Source organism: Paralichthys olivaceus, chromosome 5 (assembly GCF_024713975.1).
Source record: "Paralichthys olivaceus isolate ysfri-2021 chromosome 5, ASM2471397v2, whole genome shotgun sequence".
NCBI lineage: Eukaryota > Metazoa > Chordata > Actinopteri > Pleuronectiformes > Paralichthyidae > Paralichthys > Paralichthys olivaceus.
In genome coordinates this window covers 8,051,165-8,070,122 of record NC_091097.1, presented here as the reverse complement: position 1 = coordinate 8,070,122, position 18,958 = coordinate 8,051,165, and the positions used below count along the sequence as shown (strand labels likewise).

General features: G+C 43.4%; 1 protein-coding gene across 2 annotated transcripts; it reads left to right on the top strand.

Moving 5' to 3' along the window:
• The first annotated feature begins 1,743 nt into the window (after nt 1-1,743).
• Nucleotides 1,744-18,052, top strand: cdk12 (cyclin dependent kinase 12). Of its 2 annotated transcripts, none has more exons than XM_020094249.2 (14): nt 1,744-3,703; nt 4,815-5,498; nt 5,881-6,066; nt 6,161-6,300; nt 6,390-6,560; nt 10,051-10,240; nt 11,061-11,117; nt 11,751-11,852; nt 12,448-12,525; nt 12,612-12,728; nt 12,818-12,949; nt 13,127-13,338; nt 14,369-14,791; nt 16,384-18,052. In XM_020094249.2, the coding sequence occupies exons 1-14, from the start codon at nt 2,535-2,537 to the stop codon at nt 16,800-16,802; spliced, it is 4,080 nt and encodes a 1,359-aa protein (XP_019949808.1). In that variant the 5' UTR covers nt 1,744-2,534; the 3' UTR covers nt 16,803-18,052. The 2 variants fall into 2 exon arrangements, with proteins under 2 accessions (XP_019949808.1, XP_019949807.1); XM_020094248.2 differs by having other exon boundaries at nt 13,127-13,350.
• Nucleotides 18,053-18,958: the final 906 nt, after the last annotated feature.

Below are 18,958 nucleotides of genomic sequence, written 5' to 3'. Positions count from 1 at the left end.
CAACTTTGTTATTTCTACGAGACGCCACTTCCTTGTTTCCTGATGACCACGCCCCGGGCAGACAGCAAATCCAATCAGCATCCTGGGTGGCTCTTCGTCACGCTACGTCATCACACCGGGAACACACGCTTGACAACAGGTCATTGGGTCTAAAGTGCAACATTTATGTATCTGGGTGGAGTTATTTTACATTTCTGAAACGTCCCACACGTTTCTTCCTCAACAGATGATAATAATAATAATCATAATAATAATGTACATGCACCAATGCACATTATATCAGTGCAGTTATAGATTAAACTGATGGAAATAATGACAACATGAAAAAAGAAAAATCAAATCCCCTGGTTAATAATTCTTAATGTGACTCACCTTCTCACTGAAACATGTTCATAACATTTCATAAGTTGAATTACTGGATGTACAAGGGCTTTAAGTTTATAAATCCTTCTTGAGTAAGTTACTTATTGAACCAGACTTGGTTACCAAAGCAGATTTTAGGTGAGCACAGTAAAGTTGTCTCCTTCACCAGAAAAAGATAAAATCCACCCTGCTCATATCAAACCATGAGCACATATCATCAGTGAAGGTCAATCATCTATGCAAAGTAGAACAACACACATTCCACGAACAAGGCTGGAATTTCAATGTTTTAAATCATTTTTTTTTATTTGAATAGAACAATGCAGAGAAACATTGTAACGAGTTGCAGGAACTTGAAACATGTGCTGCTATGAAGGATTTCAAGCCGAGGCTAATTTCCAATCCCGTTCCCTCGTTAGGCTTTTCTAATGAAAAAAAGATTACAATACATTCTAGAAAGTTATAAATTAACCTGACACACCCAAAAATGACTGCATCAAATGAGAAAAGGAAATAATAAATTTACAAAACATGGGTACAGCTGATAAATTAGCTTTTTCCTGTGCCATTAGAATGAGTTTCCCCATCCCATTATCCAGTGCACACACAGTGCAAACACCATAGATTTTGTCCTTGTAACGCAGTGTAGAGTCTGTGTTATTGTATGCAGTGCTAGAGAACCAGGTGTGGGAACTTGAGTTACACATGACGTGAACTGGTTTGACTGGAGTTACCATTGTTATACTTCCACTGTGAATTCTAGGCAGAAAGCCTTTGTGCACGGTGTGGTTTGATGCTGGATAAAAGACGCCCTGTTCTCAACATCATCATGGAGCAGGTCTGGGAAACCACGAAGAGACAAATACACCTACTACAGGAAATAAAACAAGGGATTCTCCAAATACAAATGTGCCAAAAGACAACGTGCAAGTGTACCTGAAGAATAAGTTCAGTTTTGTTAAGTTGCATTAGCAGAAACCAGTTGGCAACATAGACTGTACACCAAGCTTTTGGAGCCCTTATTGTTCTTGGGTAGTTGTATGTTTTGCCTGTTTGTAATTCAACCTTTGCCTGCATGAGTAAATATCCCATCCTTTGTTGCTGCTGCCTGTCTGTTAAAAATTCAAACCCACCGTGTCCATTTATTTTCCTGCCATACATGTTGTATTTTAATTCAGTGAAATGTGTCCCCTGCTATTTATTGACAAGTTAAGACAAATGTTTTACTCGATCGTATCCAAGCGTCTCTCGTCTCAGCATTTTTGCGTCAATGTCGCGCCATCGCCAACACTGTGGGCGGGCTCTTTGCAGCCATAGGCCGTTGCCGTGATACGCCTGAGATTGACAGCGTTCCTGCTTCCGGTTCACTCCGCCGTGCGCAGACGCTGCTAGTCAGGAGCCACAATGGCGTTTGTAGTCTCCTTCAGATAGGGCTGTGGATGATATTCAATCCACCAGCATCGCCCTAAATACAGGCCTGGTTGACTCCCAGAGCCATTGATAATAAACTGGAACATCTACTGCACACGAAAATATTATGATTTCTAATCAATATTGAATTTATAGGGGATAAAAGTTACATTAAAGGGAACATGTAAACAGAACCAACCGGGTCAAGTTTTCATTTTGGTCGAGCGTCTTTAAATGAAGACACTTGTTTCTGAACGCAAACAGCGTGATTCTGTGGAATAAAAAACTCCTTCACTTAACTAGGCACCGGACACGGACAGCTCTCACTGAGGGACTTTTTCTTTTTCTGCGAGTCAGCTCGGTAGCTGCTGAGCGTGAGCTAGCTGCCGAGCATTAGCTAGCGGTGCTAGCTAAATTGAGACGGAGACGACACCACAATGCTCCGATGTTCGCTCGGGATCTTTTTCATTCACTGACTAATTCCAAGTACAAACTTTACAGCACCGGAGAACCACGGTGGCCATTTTTTGTTCCTGCTTTGACGAGCTATGCTGGCGATCTGAATGGAGTGAAGTGTCGCTGAGGAGGACTGGACGTGAGCGGCCTGGTGTGTTTATTTCGTGTGTTTTCAGTCGCTGTTTCTGCTTAGTAACACTTTTGGTTTCGGGATATTTTTGGGAGAAGCTGATTCTCTCCTGTGAATGACCTGCCTGGACCGCCGAGGCCCAGTCGCAGGAGAGGCACCGAGGCCGGCGTGAGGGATGCCTGGGTCGGACCGACACCATGGGACCAAGAAGAAGTCGGAATCCGGCGTCAGCGGTGTGTCACACCAAACCCAGGCCCAGACTCGTACCTCTGCGGGAGACATGACGAGCAAAGGCGGCAAGGTGCAGTTAAAATCTTCAATGTCCTCTTCCTCTAAACGCAAACGACATAAATCTAACAAACATAATCGGGAATCGACGGCCCACGATGGGTTTAACCTCGGCGATACGGCGCCTCCTGGTGTCAACACGGTGAAGCCTCTGGTTGAGTACGATGATATCAGCTCCGACTCGGACACTTTCTCGGACCCGCTGTCCTCCAGGCCCTCAGAGAGGGGGGGCGGGGACCGGCTGGAGCTCTCGCCCGACTACGACAGGGACGAACTCGGAGGAGAAGGTGGCGATAGAGATAACAGGGAGCAGAAACACCCGAGGAAAAAGCCCAAGGACCCTAATAAACTCACAGAATCTGGGAATGGGGAGCGTGGGTACAAGAAAAAGAGCAGCAAAGACCACGAGAAGGGGGGGGCTGTGAAGAGCCGGGACAAGGCTGCCTCCTCGGCCTCCTCATCCAAACGCCTGGTCCAGCCAGAGGGGGACTCTAAACGCGGGGAGCTGATGCTCTCCTCCCACGTTCAGCCTGTAGCCAGTGTGGGCAGCACCACGTCCTCCACGTCCTCATCCCGCAGCAAGGAGAGCGGCCGCTCAGGGAAGACCCGCAAAGACAGGCAGCAGCGGAGGGAAGGCCGAGGGGAGGGCAGCCGCACCTCCTCCCAGAGGAGCCAGGGGAACAGGGGCCACCGGAAGTCCTCCAAGAGCCACAAGTCGAGCCCCAAGGGCAAGTCCTCAAGTCGGGGTAGCCCTCGTAGGAAGGGCACCAGCTCTGCTCTGTCGCCTAGTCCCAGGAGAGGAGCTGGCAGTGAGAGTCCACTGGGCAGCGGGTATGGGCAGCAGGGGGATGACAGCTACTCCAGGCGGAGGACAGCTCAGCAAAGTCCCAGTCCCTATGGGGACATGTCTCGCCGCAGCAGACAGAGATCCGACAGTCCCTATGGCAGCAGACACAGGTCCTCCAGCTACGAGAGGGACAGCAGCCCATACTCAAGAAGACGCTCCATCAGCCCTTACGGTACCCGCAGGTCCTCCAGCACCAGCCCCATGTCTCGGTGAGTACATGCTGCTGGGCACCCTGGAAATCTTGCATTATTCGTTGCAGATATATTTTGAAAAGTTAGATGGCTTACGCACGCACCTATATATATAAATACAGGAAGTGAACAAGGTCTTAGGCCACGTTGAACATTTCTCTCTGCTAGTCCTTAAACACCCGTTTAACTATTATGATCCAGGTTATTTTTTAACTGGCCATTCAATTTAACCATGTATTGTAAGTTTATAGTCAGACACACCTGTTGCACTTGGAGATCCATTCACCCTCCAGCAAACTATCTACTGTTAAAAGGAAGCTGGCTGCAAGAGTCACACTGGACTATTTGTTCTCCATGTTGAAATTGACCCTAAATCTCAAAAACATACAGATGACAGCTTTTCTATTTTTACATTGTTAAATGTCAGTAAACTATCATCTTTGGTTTCATTCCATGCTACTGCAGTAGATGTTCTTTTTAATTACATTTCACTTTTAAATTAGATATAAGCCAATTTTATCTTTAAAGGCAAATGGAAAATAGCTTTAAAAACATGGCACCTGTGAGCGAGATCCCGTAGCATTTTTTTTACAGATGTGTCCTCACATTGCACAAAGCCTGTCATAGTTGCAGTGTTGGTTTTAAGAAATTGACCGAAACATTAGTTAAAAAAGAACTGTGGACAGTTACCAGCAGAAAAATAGAGGTCTGCAAATGTTGTTATTTAATGTTATTAATTAACATCCCTGGCTATTCATTTTTTTCAGAGTACTTCTTTTTAGAAAAACAGTGGCAAATGTAAACTAGGAAGTTGGACAAGAAACTAACTGTACACCTTCAGTTCACTGTAAAGTTTTAGACCTATAATGTGTCTCTTCAACTGTTCCATTGTCAGCACATTTATATCTATTAACATCTGTTGCTCTCCAAATCGAAAGCCCTGCATGGTTTGGTTTGCATTATGTGATTAAGGGCTATTTTATGTTGTTATGATGTTGCTTCAGATGAATGACTCTACATTTGAAAGCATCATGCCTAATCCTATTGGGACTGCAGGAAGATTCAGTAGAATCTAAGATGTTTATGTAATTGTTCATGACATTTAAAGAAATGTATTTGTTTTCTGTAGACGCTCAGGCCGCTCCAGGAGTCGCTCCCCTCTGCACTACTCTTCTTCTCGTCGCTCCTCATCTCGCTCCCGCACTAAGAGGCATACATCCTCTGGAGCCGGGCCCAGTTCCCATAGCAGTCGGCCAGCTAGCCGCTCCCCTCCCACTTCCCGCCTGCCACTTAACTCCAGCCTGGGAGCAGAGCTGAGCCGTAGGAAGAAGGAACGCCAGGCTGCTGAGGCGGCCGCTCGGGCCAGTGGCGCTGCCTCCCCTCTTCCCCCAGCACGTAAATCTACAGTTGTCCCCTCCTCACGGCCAGCTAAAGTCGAGGCGCCACTGCTAGAAAGGGACTTAACTGCATCAGCAGAACCTCAGCCCACACCACCTGCACAACTACCCCAGGATGTTCCTAGTATTGAAGATCAAGTTTCTGCACCTCTCCCCTCTTCTTCCACCTCCTCTCCTGCACCTGCTCCTCCTCAACCCTCTCCTCCTGTGCCTCCTGGTTCAACCACCCAGATTCCACCCCCGCCACCTCAGGCAGAAATAAGTATTCAGCCACCTACACCCTCCACTACATCCCAGGCCAAATCGCCAGCTACAATTCCTACACGCAGCCCAGTCCGCCAGACCCAGCTCCACAAGACATCGACTCTGCCCCTGCTGCCTTTACCACCTGCACTGCTGGGAAATGCTCAGGACAGGTGAGGACTTCTGTGGCAAACCTGTTGGGTCATAATTACAAAATAGAGAGTAGAGAGATAACTGATCCCTAAACTTTGAATTCTATATGGATAAATCTGGTATGTGATTATTGTAGATATCTCAGATCTCAATTTCACAAGTTACAGATGATCACACGCACAGAACATCTGTGAATTTAAGCCTCTGCCATACCCTTTGAGTTGCATGGTTTTTCCTGCATTGTTGCTTTACCTTAAACGGTGACCTGGGTGACAAAATGGTGATCTGGGGGACACAATTGATAAGAGCACCTATTTAGATAAATGGGATTTCTGCTTCTTCTTTTTTCTCTTACAACTGTAGCATTCGTGTCTAAAACGTCTCTGTTTTTTTCCTTGTCAGTCCAAAGAAGTCCACCCCTCCTCAGAGGCCATCTAGAAAGGATAAGGAGAAAGAAGTTCGCAGCCGGCCATCACTCATCGACCTTCCTTTACCACCCACCTTAACTGGAGCTGACTCCTCACCCCCACAGTCCCCCATCCGCCAGGCTCCTCCGCTACCCCAGACAGCCCTTAAGAAGAGACCAAAGTCAGTTTCTGTTATGACTCCCTCATGTCCTATCTTTTTGTTCGGTTTATCCCACACAAAAGTCTGAACTGTTTTTCTTGTTGATGGTTCCCAGGATTTGCTGCCCGCGATATGGTGAGCGCAAACACACCCAGAGTGACTGGGGCAAACGCTGTGTAGATAAATTTGATATAATTGGCATCATAGGGGAAGGCACTTATGGTCAAGTGTACAAGGCCAAGGACAAAGACACTGGTAAGGAAATATTATCTGGGATTTAGTCACTATACCACTTAACATGTGTAACAGAACAAATTTTTATGTCTGGTTCTCTAAATGCCCAGGTGAGCTGGTAGCTCTGAAGAAAGTGCGTTTAGACAATGAAAAAGAGGGATTCCCGATCACAGCCATCAGAGAGATCAAGATCTTGCGGCAGCTCAAACACCGCAGCGTCGTCAACATGAAGGAGATCGTCACCGACAAGCAGGATGCACTCGACTTTAAAAAGGACAAAGGTAAGAATTAGGGATGCATGATATATATCTGTCCTAGGAACTTCTTTTTAATAAATGTGAAATTATTATCGGTATCGGTGCCATGTGAAGCATGTAATTATCGGTTATTGGTATCGGCCAGAAAAATCCACAGCGTGCATTCCTAGTTGTTTTACTTCTGGCTATAATCTGCGATTATACATGAAACTGCAGGTGTGACAAAATTGACCAGGTTGGTGGGCTCATAACGAATGAGCAAAATACATGTCATGCTGTCGTTGATATGGCAGTAGACGTTTTGGGTGGGTTAAATCTTTGTATACATATGTATTTAAGTTAAACTATTACAGCTGAGAAAAATTTGAAATGCATGTTCAATACCACAGACTCATGTGTTTGCCTTTCACACATGAAGAACAGCAACACCCGGTCAAACATGTTCACACATCACAAATATGTGGAGAGTTAAGTTGAAGGGTGGGGCAGAGGAAAGGCAAGAGATATTGATTACGCTGCAGAGATCACATGTTTGTTTACAGCACACGGACACTGGTGATCTTGATCTGGCTCCTCTTTTTCACCCTGAGATACATTCTCTTGACTTTTTAACTGACAGGAGAAACTCTGGAGAATGTCTGGAGCCTCTCACGCTGTCTTTTTGCATTCTCAGCCCTCCAGACAGACACACCCATAGTTAGGGCTCTGCAATAAAACGATAAAGATAATTATCGCCATTTTTTTTTTCCTTGATAGAAATACAAGACAAGGGCAATATAATGTTGATAGAACTCTTTCCAACCATGTTTTGACAAAACAAACAGCCATTGATAATGAGAATAGCGAACCAATCATGTGGCTGAAATAGAGTTATAGCCACGTCAGGTTAGGTTGAGGCACCCAGCACAGAGTGTAGGAGCAGCAGGACACATGCTAATGATTGGGCTCCTGCAGAGAGGTGGACGACTGCATTGGTGTAGTGACTGAACATAATCGATTCATGTTTTCCTCTACGTTCATTTCTTTTAATGGTTTTCCACCACTGAATAATTATAACCACAGCTGCTTCAGGACAGACGCACATTTAAGGTCCGGTCTCTGTCGGAGTCTGACTCCTCCTCTGACCTGCGCTCACTTTACACTTAAACAATAAATACCATCACTGATAACAAGTTATTTGGACACGGACAGGACTGACGTTTACTTTGTGTTATTTGCTTTGAGACACGTTTAAACCTGCTACACAACACGAGACATAACGTGACACGCACAGTCAGGACATCAGGGTTAAAGTGACTGGAATGATCTGGAGTCATGATCCGACATCATCGAATAATCACTAAATACATGTGATTAGGGGTGTAACGGTACACAGAAATCACAGTTCGGTACATACCTTGGCTTTGAGCTCATAGTTCGGTATGTTTCTGGTACAGTAGAAACAAGGAACAGAACACATTAAACTGATTTTTTAATTTATTTTTATTCAACCCTGGCTAACTATGGCTGTCTTTCTTACCCAAGTAATTTTACAAAAGTTGAATAACAAAATAAACATTCTCATAAGTAAATAAATAAAATGGTAAAATAAATATATATTAATGTGCAGCATGTAAAAAATGAACTGTACTTAAACTGCTCCGTTATTGTATGATTATCATTAGTAAATATATGTATTAAAAAATATTTTAAAATTAAAAATTATTAACTTGTCCACAGGGGTAGAAGCCCTGCTTGTACAAACAATGTCTTCACTGTGGACAGAGGTTTATAAAAGGCTGGTGTGACTTTCTGGCTGAAATGTGGACGAGAGGGAACTTCATAACGGTTTGTCCCTCGTTATTGCTTTACCAGGGTCTGAATTATTTGCAAGTGGCAACTTGAATGCTGTGGGGCGCAGGGTTTGCACAAAACTCGTTTCTTCCTTGTCCCACTAATGTTAGGTTTATTCCCAATGTTAGAGGGACATCACTCTGGTGATGCCGTTTCAAAGGAGTCGGCATGTTCGACGTGCTGAGCTACATAACCAATAGCAGTTGCACAATGTCGCCATAGGGCTTTTGTACAATCCACTTGTCTTTGTCCATCGTCATTATATTGACTGTGCGACTGAAGTGTTCCCACACAGCAAACTCATATGATAAGTCGCTATAACCACGAGCCTACAGCACATCCAGTCATTCACAAAAGTTGTCCCTCGGAATTTGAGACACACACAAACAAGTTCCGCGGTGTGCTCGCTGCATTAGTTGGGTACACGTGTGTACCCAACCAAAAGGCCTGTACCGGAAATTTGGTTACTGTTACTGTACATAGCAAGAGGGACAGAGACGAGCAGACAAACACACACGCACCTGCAGACAGAAGCTCCTCCCACAGATTATTACTGTTTTTTAACTTCATTGTTGCAAAAGAAGCGACACCCCGTTTATCCAGGAACATAGATATGAATTCAGCAGGTTTTTAATAAAGCTCAGTTCTAAATATGAGTGATTAGAAAACATCAGAGCAGCAGAATGTCTTGTTGACCTGCGCAGGGTAATGTGCCGCTGATTTGATTTATATTGCAATATATATCGATAGCGACTGATATGAAAAAGTAAGTATTGCGATAAGATTTTTTTCCTTATCACTCAGCCCTACCCATAGTATTTGCATGTAATTGAGGCGCTTGACTGATCCACAAAATATTTATTAGGTGTTTGATTTCTTGCATTTAAGAAGAAAAACACACAGGGCTGTGTATTTACTGTTTTGTACAAACACTGGCAAACATGTTGAGAATTGTAAGGTAAAATAGAATAGTGGTGGAACCTTTTAAGCTTACAGACAAAAACATTTAATATAAACGAGTAAAAAGCAATGTAAGCACTGCTTTATTTTGGCCTTAGATGAAATTGCTGTTGGCACAATGTTGCAGACGTGGTCAGCTTCATGTGATTTACCCTTTAAATTGAAATTAATTGTGGATTACATTAATATTGTAGCTTGCTGTTCACATATCAGATCAATAGTTACAGTAAAGTCCCTGTAGAGAGCGCTGAGAAACAAAGGTGAAGTAGGTGTACATTTTCTGGTCAAGGTTCATAGCAACCTTTGCACCACATGTCCACATTTCAAGCCTCCAGACTCCGTTATTGTGTGAATACTTCCCTCCAACAAGGAGGTTATATGTTCTTACTGTTTTGTCGATTACGCAAAACCTGATGTACAGATTTTTCTTTTAAACTTGGGTTATGGGCAAAGGAAGAGCTTGTTAACTTCTGATGCAGATGGTTTGTTTGTTTTCATTTTGCTTCACATTGTGCATTTTCACCAATTTCCCAGGGAAGAATTCATGGATCTTGATGGAAAAAGTCAGGCACATTTAGCGGACTGATACTTACAAGGGTCTAAAATTTCTTGTGGCTTGATTTGATTAAAGGGGTATGATGGGCCTTGGAGGAAATATGCATTCTGAGTACCATTCTAGTTGTGTTTTCTGATTTCTGGGTGCACATTCCCTCTGTTTCAGGTGCTTTTTACCTGGTATTTGAGTACATGGACCACGACCTGATGGGCCTGCTGGAGTCAGGCCTGGTCCAGTTCTCCCACGAGCATGTCCGCAGCTTCATGCGGCAGCTGATGGAGGGCCTGGACTACTGCCACAAGAACAACTTCCTGCACAGAGATATCAAATGCTCCAACATTCTGCTGAACAATAGGTGATGTGCACACACACCAGGAACAATGTGCTTTGTGAGGAGAAAGTGTTGACAAAGAAATTTGACAACTCATTTTTGCCTACAGGTTGTTTGACCTACTTTTGTTGCAGCATTACCCACCCCAGCTACTTAGAAATGTTCAAATGCAGCTGCAGTCAGTAACTCTGTAGTCTGCAAACTCAAGACCTTAAGCAGTCGATTGCCTGCTTAACTATATTATACCTATAATGATCGGATAATTGTTTTGAGGTGGATCAGCAGCAAAGCCAAATACAGTGCTTCTAATTTAATCATGTACAGCAATGTAGGAGCAAAGCAAGTTCTCACAGATGGTTGTTTAGTACAGTTCTGCATCCAAACTGCAAACATGACAGGATGCATGAGGAAAATTAGCTAAATGAGCTGCAGAAGCTAAAATGCAAATAAAGAAACAGAATAAAATGTGGGTTTTGGGTTCAATGGAGCATTTAGTGCCATGCTGTAGTTCTCATGTAATTACTGGCCTGTTTTTGTGCTGCACACAAGGTTTGGTCATTTACGATAAAAGATGTGGACAAAGTCGACAATTTATAATTTTTTGGGGCTTTTACCTTTAAGAGAGAGAGTTGAGAGATCGCCTCAGTTTTTGCTTTATGATGCACTAGGGTAAAAAATCAGAAGGTCAAACTCCCATTGGCAATGGGAAAGAAGTCAAATCACCATTTTATAGAGGATTTACCTGCATTTTAAAAACCTGCTTATTTTTAAAGTAAGTTAGCAGTAGCTACTTTGTGCTGTTGCTCCTTCTCAGGTTTTTAATACCTGTGTTTTCTTTGTCCAGAGGTCAGATCAAACTGGCTGACTTCGGTTTGGCCCGACTTTACAATTCAGAGGAAAGGTAAGACAAGACTTTTTTATCATTACTGTACAAACATGTATTTTTAGATGTATGCAACACACGGAGCCCTCATCTGCCTGAGACATTATAGTGAATGTGTGATTAAGTGTTGATGATCGAAGCAGTAATTGAACCTCATGAGCTTTTTTTACTTTTACAATGACTGCCCACTAGATAGTGCTGTTTACCCTTCAGAGAGGCCCTGGTTAATTAAAGCTGAGATGTTTAGGGGGCACAAGTGCTAATCAGTAGTCTCACTTAGGGACTGTGAAACATAAAAATAATTACAATATCATTTTTATCACTAGCATTATATCAAATGTTAGATATATATGTTGTGATATATTACTAATGCATTGTGTAGGCATAGTGAGGAGGTATAACACAATTGATCGACCTCAGATTTGTTAAATTTTTAGTTTATTTTTTTTATCAATTGTCTTTTTACTGCTCATAAAATAGTTTAAAACCAAAAACCCTCAGTCAGGAATGAAAATCTGTCTTTAACCCTTAAAGAAATGATGTGACATCTATTGTCATATCGACTAATTTGAATATTTTCATCTTGATGATTGAATTTTTGCCAAACGGCTTAGCAATGGTCTCACCTCCTCTCTCTTTCCTTGCACTCAGTCGGCCGTACACTAACAAAGTCATCACACTCTGGTACCGCCCCCCTGAACTGTTGCTGGGAGAGGAGAGGTACTCTCCAGCAATTGATGTTTGGAGCTGTGGGTGAGTATGACTGACACAGCTGAACGTCCATTCACTACTACTTTATTTCTTCTTTTACATGCACAGTTCTCTGTCTTCATGAACTCATATATTTCAGCTTCCTTTGGGAGTTATAGATTCTATATATATATACATTTGAATGTATTTTGGTGGGGCAATATTTCATTCAAATGAGTCAAATCTTTTTTTAATGTTATTTGACATGGAGATTATTTTATTATTTATTTCACTTTGCGATTTGAAATAATACTTTGCTATCAAAGAACAAATTAAATTAAAAAAAAATCTCTTTTTCACAATGAAGGTACATATGCAAACATTGAATGAATAAATGAAATAAAAAGATAATTAACTAGACTTATGAGGTCTGTTTATAGCAGTGAACCCTGAGTATAGATCTGATTGCAGAATGAGCTGTTAGGACCAAGTGTTGTCTGTAGTGAGTGAATGATGCAATATGATCAAATGGATGCTGGTCATCCCCAACATTTCTTATTTTATTAAATTGCACAATTAGGTTTGATTAATAGTGTTGCACTAAATAGAGGTCCAATACATTTCTCACCACCTCCACATATTATCTGTCATGGCTCAGGTGTATTCTGGGAGAGCTCTTCACAAAGAAGCCCATCTTCCAGGCCAACCAGGAACTTCTGCAGCTGGAGCTCATCAGGTCGGCTGACACGACATCTCCAGTAATATCTGTTCCAACTGTCACACCCCTATTTCTTAACCCCATATTTCTGTCCTGTCCTTCAGCCGTCTGTGTGGAAGCCCCTCTCCTGCAGTGTGGCCTGACGTCATCAAACTTCCCCTCTTCAACACCATGAAACCCAAGAAGCAGTACAGACGGCGACTGCGGGAGGAGTTCGCCTTGTATGTTACTGCGCTTCATTGATGTCGCTGCTGTGATCAACTCGCTTCCTGTTTCTGAAAAATTTTTAAATCTCTCCTCCTCTTCATAGTCTACCTAGTCCTGCCTTGGACCTGCTGGACCGAATGCTGACCCTTGACCCTGCAAGGCGCTGCACATCAGAACATGCACTCAACAGTGACTTCTTGTGTAATGTGGAGCCCAGCAGGATGCCACCACCAGAGTAAGTATCTCATGGTCTATGTCCTCATTATATCAGATTATCTCATCTTTCCCTTAGACCACATGAAATGCACATACTGACATGTGTTAATCTACATAGTATTAAATACATATTTGTACTGTGAATCCTTTTTGTTGCCTGTTCTATCATTTATAATAACTGTCTCTCTGTTCTTAGTCTTCCTCACCATCAGGACTGCCACGAGCTCTGGAGTAAGAAGAGACGGCGTGCGCGTCAGAGTGGGGTGCCTGAAGATGTGCCTGTGCCTAAAGTGCCCCGTAAAGATGCGTCAGGGACGTCTGGCGGAGAGAACAGTCGGTCGCAAACCAGCCCGGCTGGAGCCCCTCCGCCTCCGCCAGGAAAACCGCCCTCCACAGCTAACCTAGAGAGTGAGTTGTCAGGTAACGCATACCTTTCTGAAGAAATGCACTTAGTTGTTTGAAATGTATTAATAGTTGCTTAAAAAAACATGGGACTTTTTCAGTTCTGGGTAACATTGATAAAAAATTCCGCCATAAAGGAAATGTCGAGGTTCTATTCATATTAGGGCCACTTGATTTATCATTACAACACTGTCATCGTCATGTGAGCATGTCCAGTATTCACATTGCAGGATGTGCTAAGGCAAGTGACCTCATGCATGTCATGCTACAAATATTTTGCAGCTTGACAAGTCACATGTTTCTCATCCTTCACGACTAATCTAGTGTCAAGTGTGACAGACAAGCCATTATTTACTCCGATTTAAGGGTTCTGGGACCCTGTGTGTTGTTAGTGAGACGTGCAGACTGTGGATGAGCTGCAAACTATGTCATCACAATCAATCTTGGATCTCTTCATCAAACAAGTAAATCAGGTTTGGCCTCCACCAGTCATCGACCGGAAAATCAGCAAGGAACCGGAAAAGAAAAGGAACATCAGTTGTATGGAATTATTTCTGCTGTGGAAAAGATGATATTGATCAAAAACAGCATTTCAAATGGTCATGTGGTGAAATTTCTGTCATTCACAGAAAAAACATTCAATACCAGGTTTTTTTTCCCCCAATATCGTGCATAATTCTTTTTTAATATTTCAGGATTTTATGCCTTTATTGAAAATCAACAGTAGAGAAGATAGGGAATAAAGAGAAGAGAGGTGGGGGTCAAAGGTACCTGGCCAGATTTGACCTGGTGATTTTGTGGTTGGCATCACCCACCCCCCCAATCACAGCAGTACTTAGATTGTCCTATCATTCCTAAACTTTCTCAGCAAAGCTGCATCATGTTTATATACAGTAGAAAGAGGAGAGAACCCTGGCACTGCTGTTCACTGCTTGAACATGAAAAGTCATTTTGAATTATGTAAATTAAGTCTTAATGGACCTTTTTGTCGGCTCAGTGCTGCGTTGTCATATATGTATTGTGGCTGTGTGTTCAGGCCTGGGAGCTGTGGCAGAGCAGTTGAACCAGACAGAGTTGGCAGTACTGCTGAACCTCCTCCAGGGACAGACAGACCTCAGCCTCCCGCAGGTAGCCCAGCTCCTCAACCTCTCCAACCCAGAGACTCTCAGCCAGACGCTGTCTGCCCTCAGTGAGGCGTCCGACCACCAGGGGGCTCAAGAGGACCAGGCCCAGCCTGCAGCTAGGTCCCAGCCCCCGGAGCCGCCTCCCGAACCCCAGGAGCCCTCGCCGACATCCGGAGAGCCTCCACTCAGTCAGGAAGACCAAGCAAATCTGCTAGCTCTCATTTTGGGTCACATCATTAAGCCTCAAACCGAGGACGAAGGCGATGAGAGCAATGGCGTCCAATCAGAGGAGGCACTGTCGCGCGGTTCATCCGCCTCTACTACTGATCGCAAGGGCAAGTCTGGGTTTAGTCTTTAGAGGGTGGGAGAAAAGAAAGGGGTGACGCCAGGGTCAGGTGGAAATCACTGGGGACTGCAAGAATGAGGAGAACTGGGCAGTGAACTCAGAGAAGCTGACACTCAAGATTCCTATATACTCAGATTAATTATATTAGAATACCTGACGAAATCAAACAAAATAACCAAATGAATTGGCCTAATACATTTATTATGAATTTCCCTTCCCTTCCCTTTCTTCATCCCTGACATTCCTTAAAACACACCCACACACCATCGTCCCTCCCGACATGAAAGAAAACATGCAGATGAAAAAGCTGGTGAAATGTCTGTCTGGTGTTTATCTTCATGTGGCCCTGGTAACGAGTTAAAAGGTTTGGTGCACAGGGGCCATCTCTTCCTGGTGTACTGAATAAACCAGAAGAAAGTGTAGTTATCTTCATTTGAGTAAAAAGAAAGGTTCACACTGTATTTCTTCCCTCCACATCTCCCCCCCTTCCTCGTTGCTTCCTCACAGTCCTCGTTTCTGTATCTGTCCCATTTCCACGTGTTTTTTCTTCCTCACTTCATTTTCATTACGCAGCAGGTGTCATGGATCCTTCAGTCGAACATGTTGCTTTAAACAGTCTGTAATGTCAGCCTTTTTATGAAGAAAGTCTAATAAATTATCAAGTGACAAATAAATGCTTTGAATCTTTAGACTTCACCTGCATGTGTTTGTTTTACCTTTTGGTTTGTCACACATTTTTCTTTTTTTTTTCTCAACTGTTCACTCTGACTCAGATATTAATTCAAAACGTGTGATTAGTAAGTTGAATAAAACTGTTCACTCTGCTGCTGACACTCGAATGGTAATAGTCCTGTTTTCTTCTGGTTATTTATCCTCTCAAGGCCTCTGAACCCCTAACAGCCTTGGTTTACTCTGCTGTACTTTGTAAAAAAAAAAAAACACTAACTCGGTTTAATAATATTTCCCTGCCATTTTTAATTCTTAACATTCTCACAGACAAGTCACCCATCCTGTTTATCCAGCTGTATGTGCCCCTCCTAACGTTTTCTCACCTAGTTCCCATGTTTGAACTTTTCTTTTAAAGCAGCAGTGTCTGTTGATCATAAATAACATAGTAAAACAGGACCTTTTCCCATTATTGACACCAAGATTACTGTACCTGCAAAGTTGCCCGTCTCTACATCTTTCATATGGCAAATATATGAAAGTCGTTTTAAGATCTGAATATTTTCAGCATGTACCGTGCAAAATCTACACAGTGACTGTATGGTCACAAAATCAATGTAAGTCCTCATAATTGTATTGAAATGTGCTTGGTGTGAGGGTGCACTTAAAGCACTCTGACGTTCCTGCCTTCAACACAAGAGGCTCTTGTGTTGAAGGCAGGAACGTCCCTGCTTTACTTCAACTTCATGTCGGGCCTGTTGGACAAAAACACATTTTTACTTTTCATCAATTGAAAGTTGAGACATGATTAAATAGGTTTAATGTAAGACAATCCACATTTTGATATAACTCTTTATATTTCAAATATGCGTTAATACCTAACATATTTTCCTCTGTCCTGTTTGGTCCCTTCAGACGGTGCAGTGTCAAAAAGGAAACCGCTCGGTACCAAGCAGGTGCCTCAGCCTGGTGAGCCGCGTCCACCCTCTCCACCCGGGCCGCCTCCATCAGCTCTTCCCCTTGGAAACGCTCAGCAGGCCGGTTCAGAGACCCAATCTGGCCAGGACATCAGCCCCGCCGTGGCAGCCGCCTTGCTCCAGCTCATCTCTCAGCAGGACCCGGAAGCTGGGGCATCTCAGCGTGGCAAGGACCCCTCCCCAACTGTGGACGCCGTGGCCCGGGGACGGTCCTCTCCGCCCTGGGCTGCGGACTCTCCACGTAAGCCCTCTGCAGCAGCTGATGCCACTGGGGGACTGGTGACTGCTGCTCCCACCAATGCAGCACAGTTCCCCAAGGACCAGGACCTCCGCTTTTCCCACGGAGCCGCCCGCTGACCCTCAGACCCTCTCCAGTGAGACAGACCCAGGGATCATGGGATGGCTCCTGCAATCGTGACCCGAAGGGACAGACAGAGGGAAAGCGCAGGTAGTGGAAGCTGAATCAAAGATTCTGAATATGAATGTCTGACAGAAAGAGATTAAGGGCCTTTTCAGGTATGACCACGAACACCACTGCCCTGTGAACAAGCTGACAAGTTGTGGGAGTGCTCAGACCTGGGTGTGATCTGACCACCTGTAGTCCCTTGCTCTTTCCTCGCCACTGAAGGTCTTGACTTGAATGAAAGTTAAGCTTCCAAATTGAGTGCCATGCAGCTGGCACTCGACTTTGAAAGCAGCTGTGATATCTCCCCTCCCCCCCCCTTTAAACAAATGATTGTCGTGTCCACTGCAGTGCCCACTTTTAACAAGGTTATCAGTGTTTTGGGGAATCAAGTCATTGTCCGCTGCTCTGTGATAGAGCGGTGTATGTTGAAAATGAAACTAAAATAAAACGTTTGGGTAGATTTAAGGCTGTGAGGACCGTGTTTAACCTACATGCTGGCTGGCTCCCCCTGCTTTCAGCCTGTGCCTCCTTTAGTGACCCCCAGCGACCCCTGAATGATCTCGGCCTGTAGTGAGGAGGATGTTTTGGTTAAGATTCTGCTTTGGATGTCACCTACAACAGTGCACATCTGCAAGGCTGCACTTTTTTTTTCTCCCCCCCCCCCCAGTGACATCTTCCATCCACCTTCGATTTAGCTGAACTGCAACGTGTTCTCAGCCCACGTAAAGATTTTCCTTGTTTAACATACAGGAAACCTCTATGTCGTAACAAACCTAAGCCTGTAGTGACCATGTCAATGTCTAAAATATGAATTCAACCACTACATTTATATGGACTGCTCCACAATACACATGCTACTCTGCTAGTTGAAGTATAAAGTTAGAAACACACACTCAGAAACTGAATTTATCTGGTGGGCCCTGAAAGCCTGGTCTAACATGTCTGCCCCTCGCCTCCCAGCCAACGTGTGCAACAAAAGCTTTTTTTTTCTTCCTTTTTTTTGGTGCGATTATTTTCTACATTTAGAAAATGATACACGCCAAAAAAAAAATAATGGTCCATGTTTCTGTTTCCATATTTTGCTTTGGAAAAGGAAAGGGAGGAGAAAATGATTTCACATGTCTGTAAAAAGCAAAAAAATATTTTGTAATATGTGTATTCTTGGTTCGGTTTATTAAAGGAAGCTATGTGACCAGTTGAATCTTCTCTCCTAGCGTTTCTGAATGTTTTTTTCTGAAGCGGCCACTAGATGGTAGGCATTCACTCACGCTGCAGCTCGAGCTACTCAAAGTCCTCTCAGTTAAATCTGACTGAAGTGTAGAACTGCAGAAAGAGCCAAGATACACATCAGGTTTTCAGTATCTCTTATTACTCCTTAGATCTGGTAACTCATGTCTGCTCATTTTCACTTCACAGGAGACTCGGACTAAAGACATTAAGATCAAGGGAAATCATTGATCATACAAGAGGCCCAGGTAAATTAAATCTGAACGAAAAGTGCACATCACTCATGTCAGAAGTTTTAAAAAGCTAAGAGAAATCAAACAAAATTCTGCATAATTACCTATTAAACATGGAAATGGTTTAGTAAGGCTAATCAGACATTTAGTAGTTAGACATTTTGTTGTGTTTGTTTTGATTCATTCTTTGGTATTTGTATCAAAGGTGTTTTTTCCTTATTTAAGGTAAACAGTTAAAAAAGTGATTTAAACTGTTTAAAAGAACAAATGGTTGGCAGCTCACCTAAAAACAATACAGTCTCAGACTTAAATATACAGTTAGATTTTTAACGTGAAATGCAGTTGGGTTTATATTTGTTTCTTCCACACATCCTGGTATTTGAAGTATATTTCTGCAAGACGGATGGATGGACAGATAGATAAACTGCTCCCGAAGGAAATTTAGTAATATAGCTTGAGCCAGACAGTAACACAAAGTGCTTCCTGTGCGTCTGTCTCATTTGCGTCCATTCCTCCACCAGGCAGGTTGATCTCTTTATGAAGAAACCTGACAGGCAGACAAGGATCATAAACTTCAGATTGGCAAAGGCAGACTGGCTGTGTGTGCGTGCGCGTGTGTGTGTGTGCTTTTACGTGTGCGTTTTGTT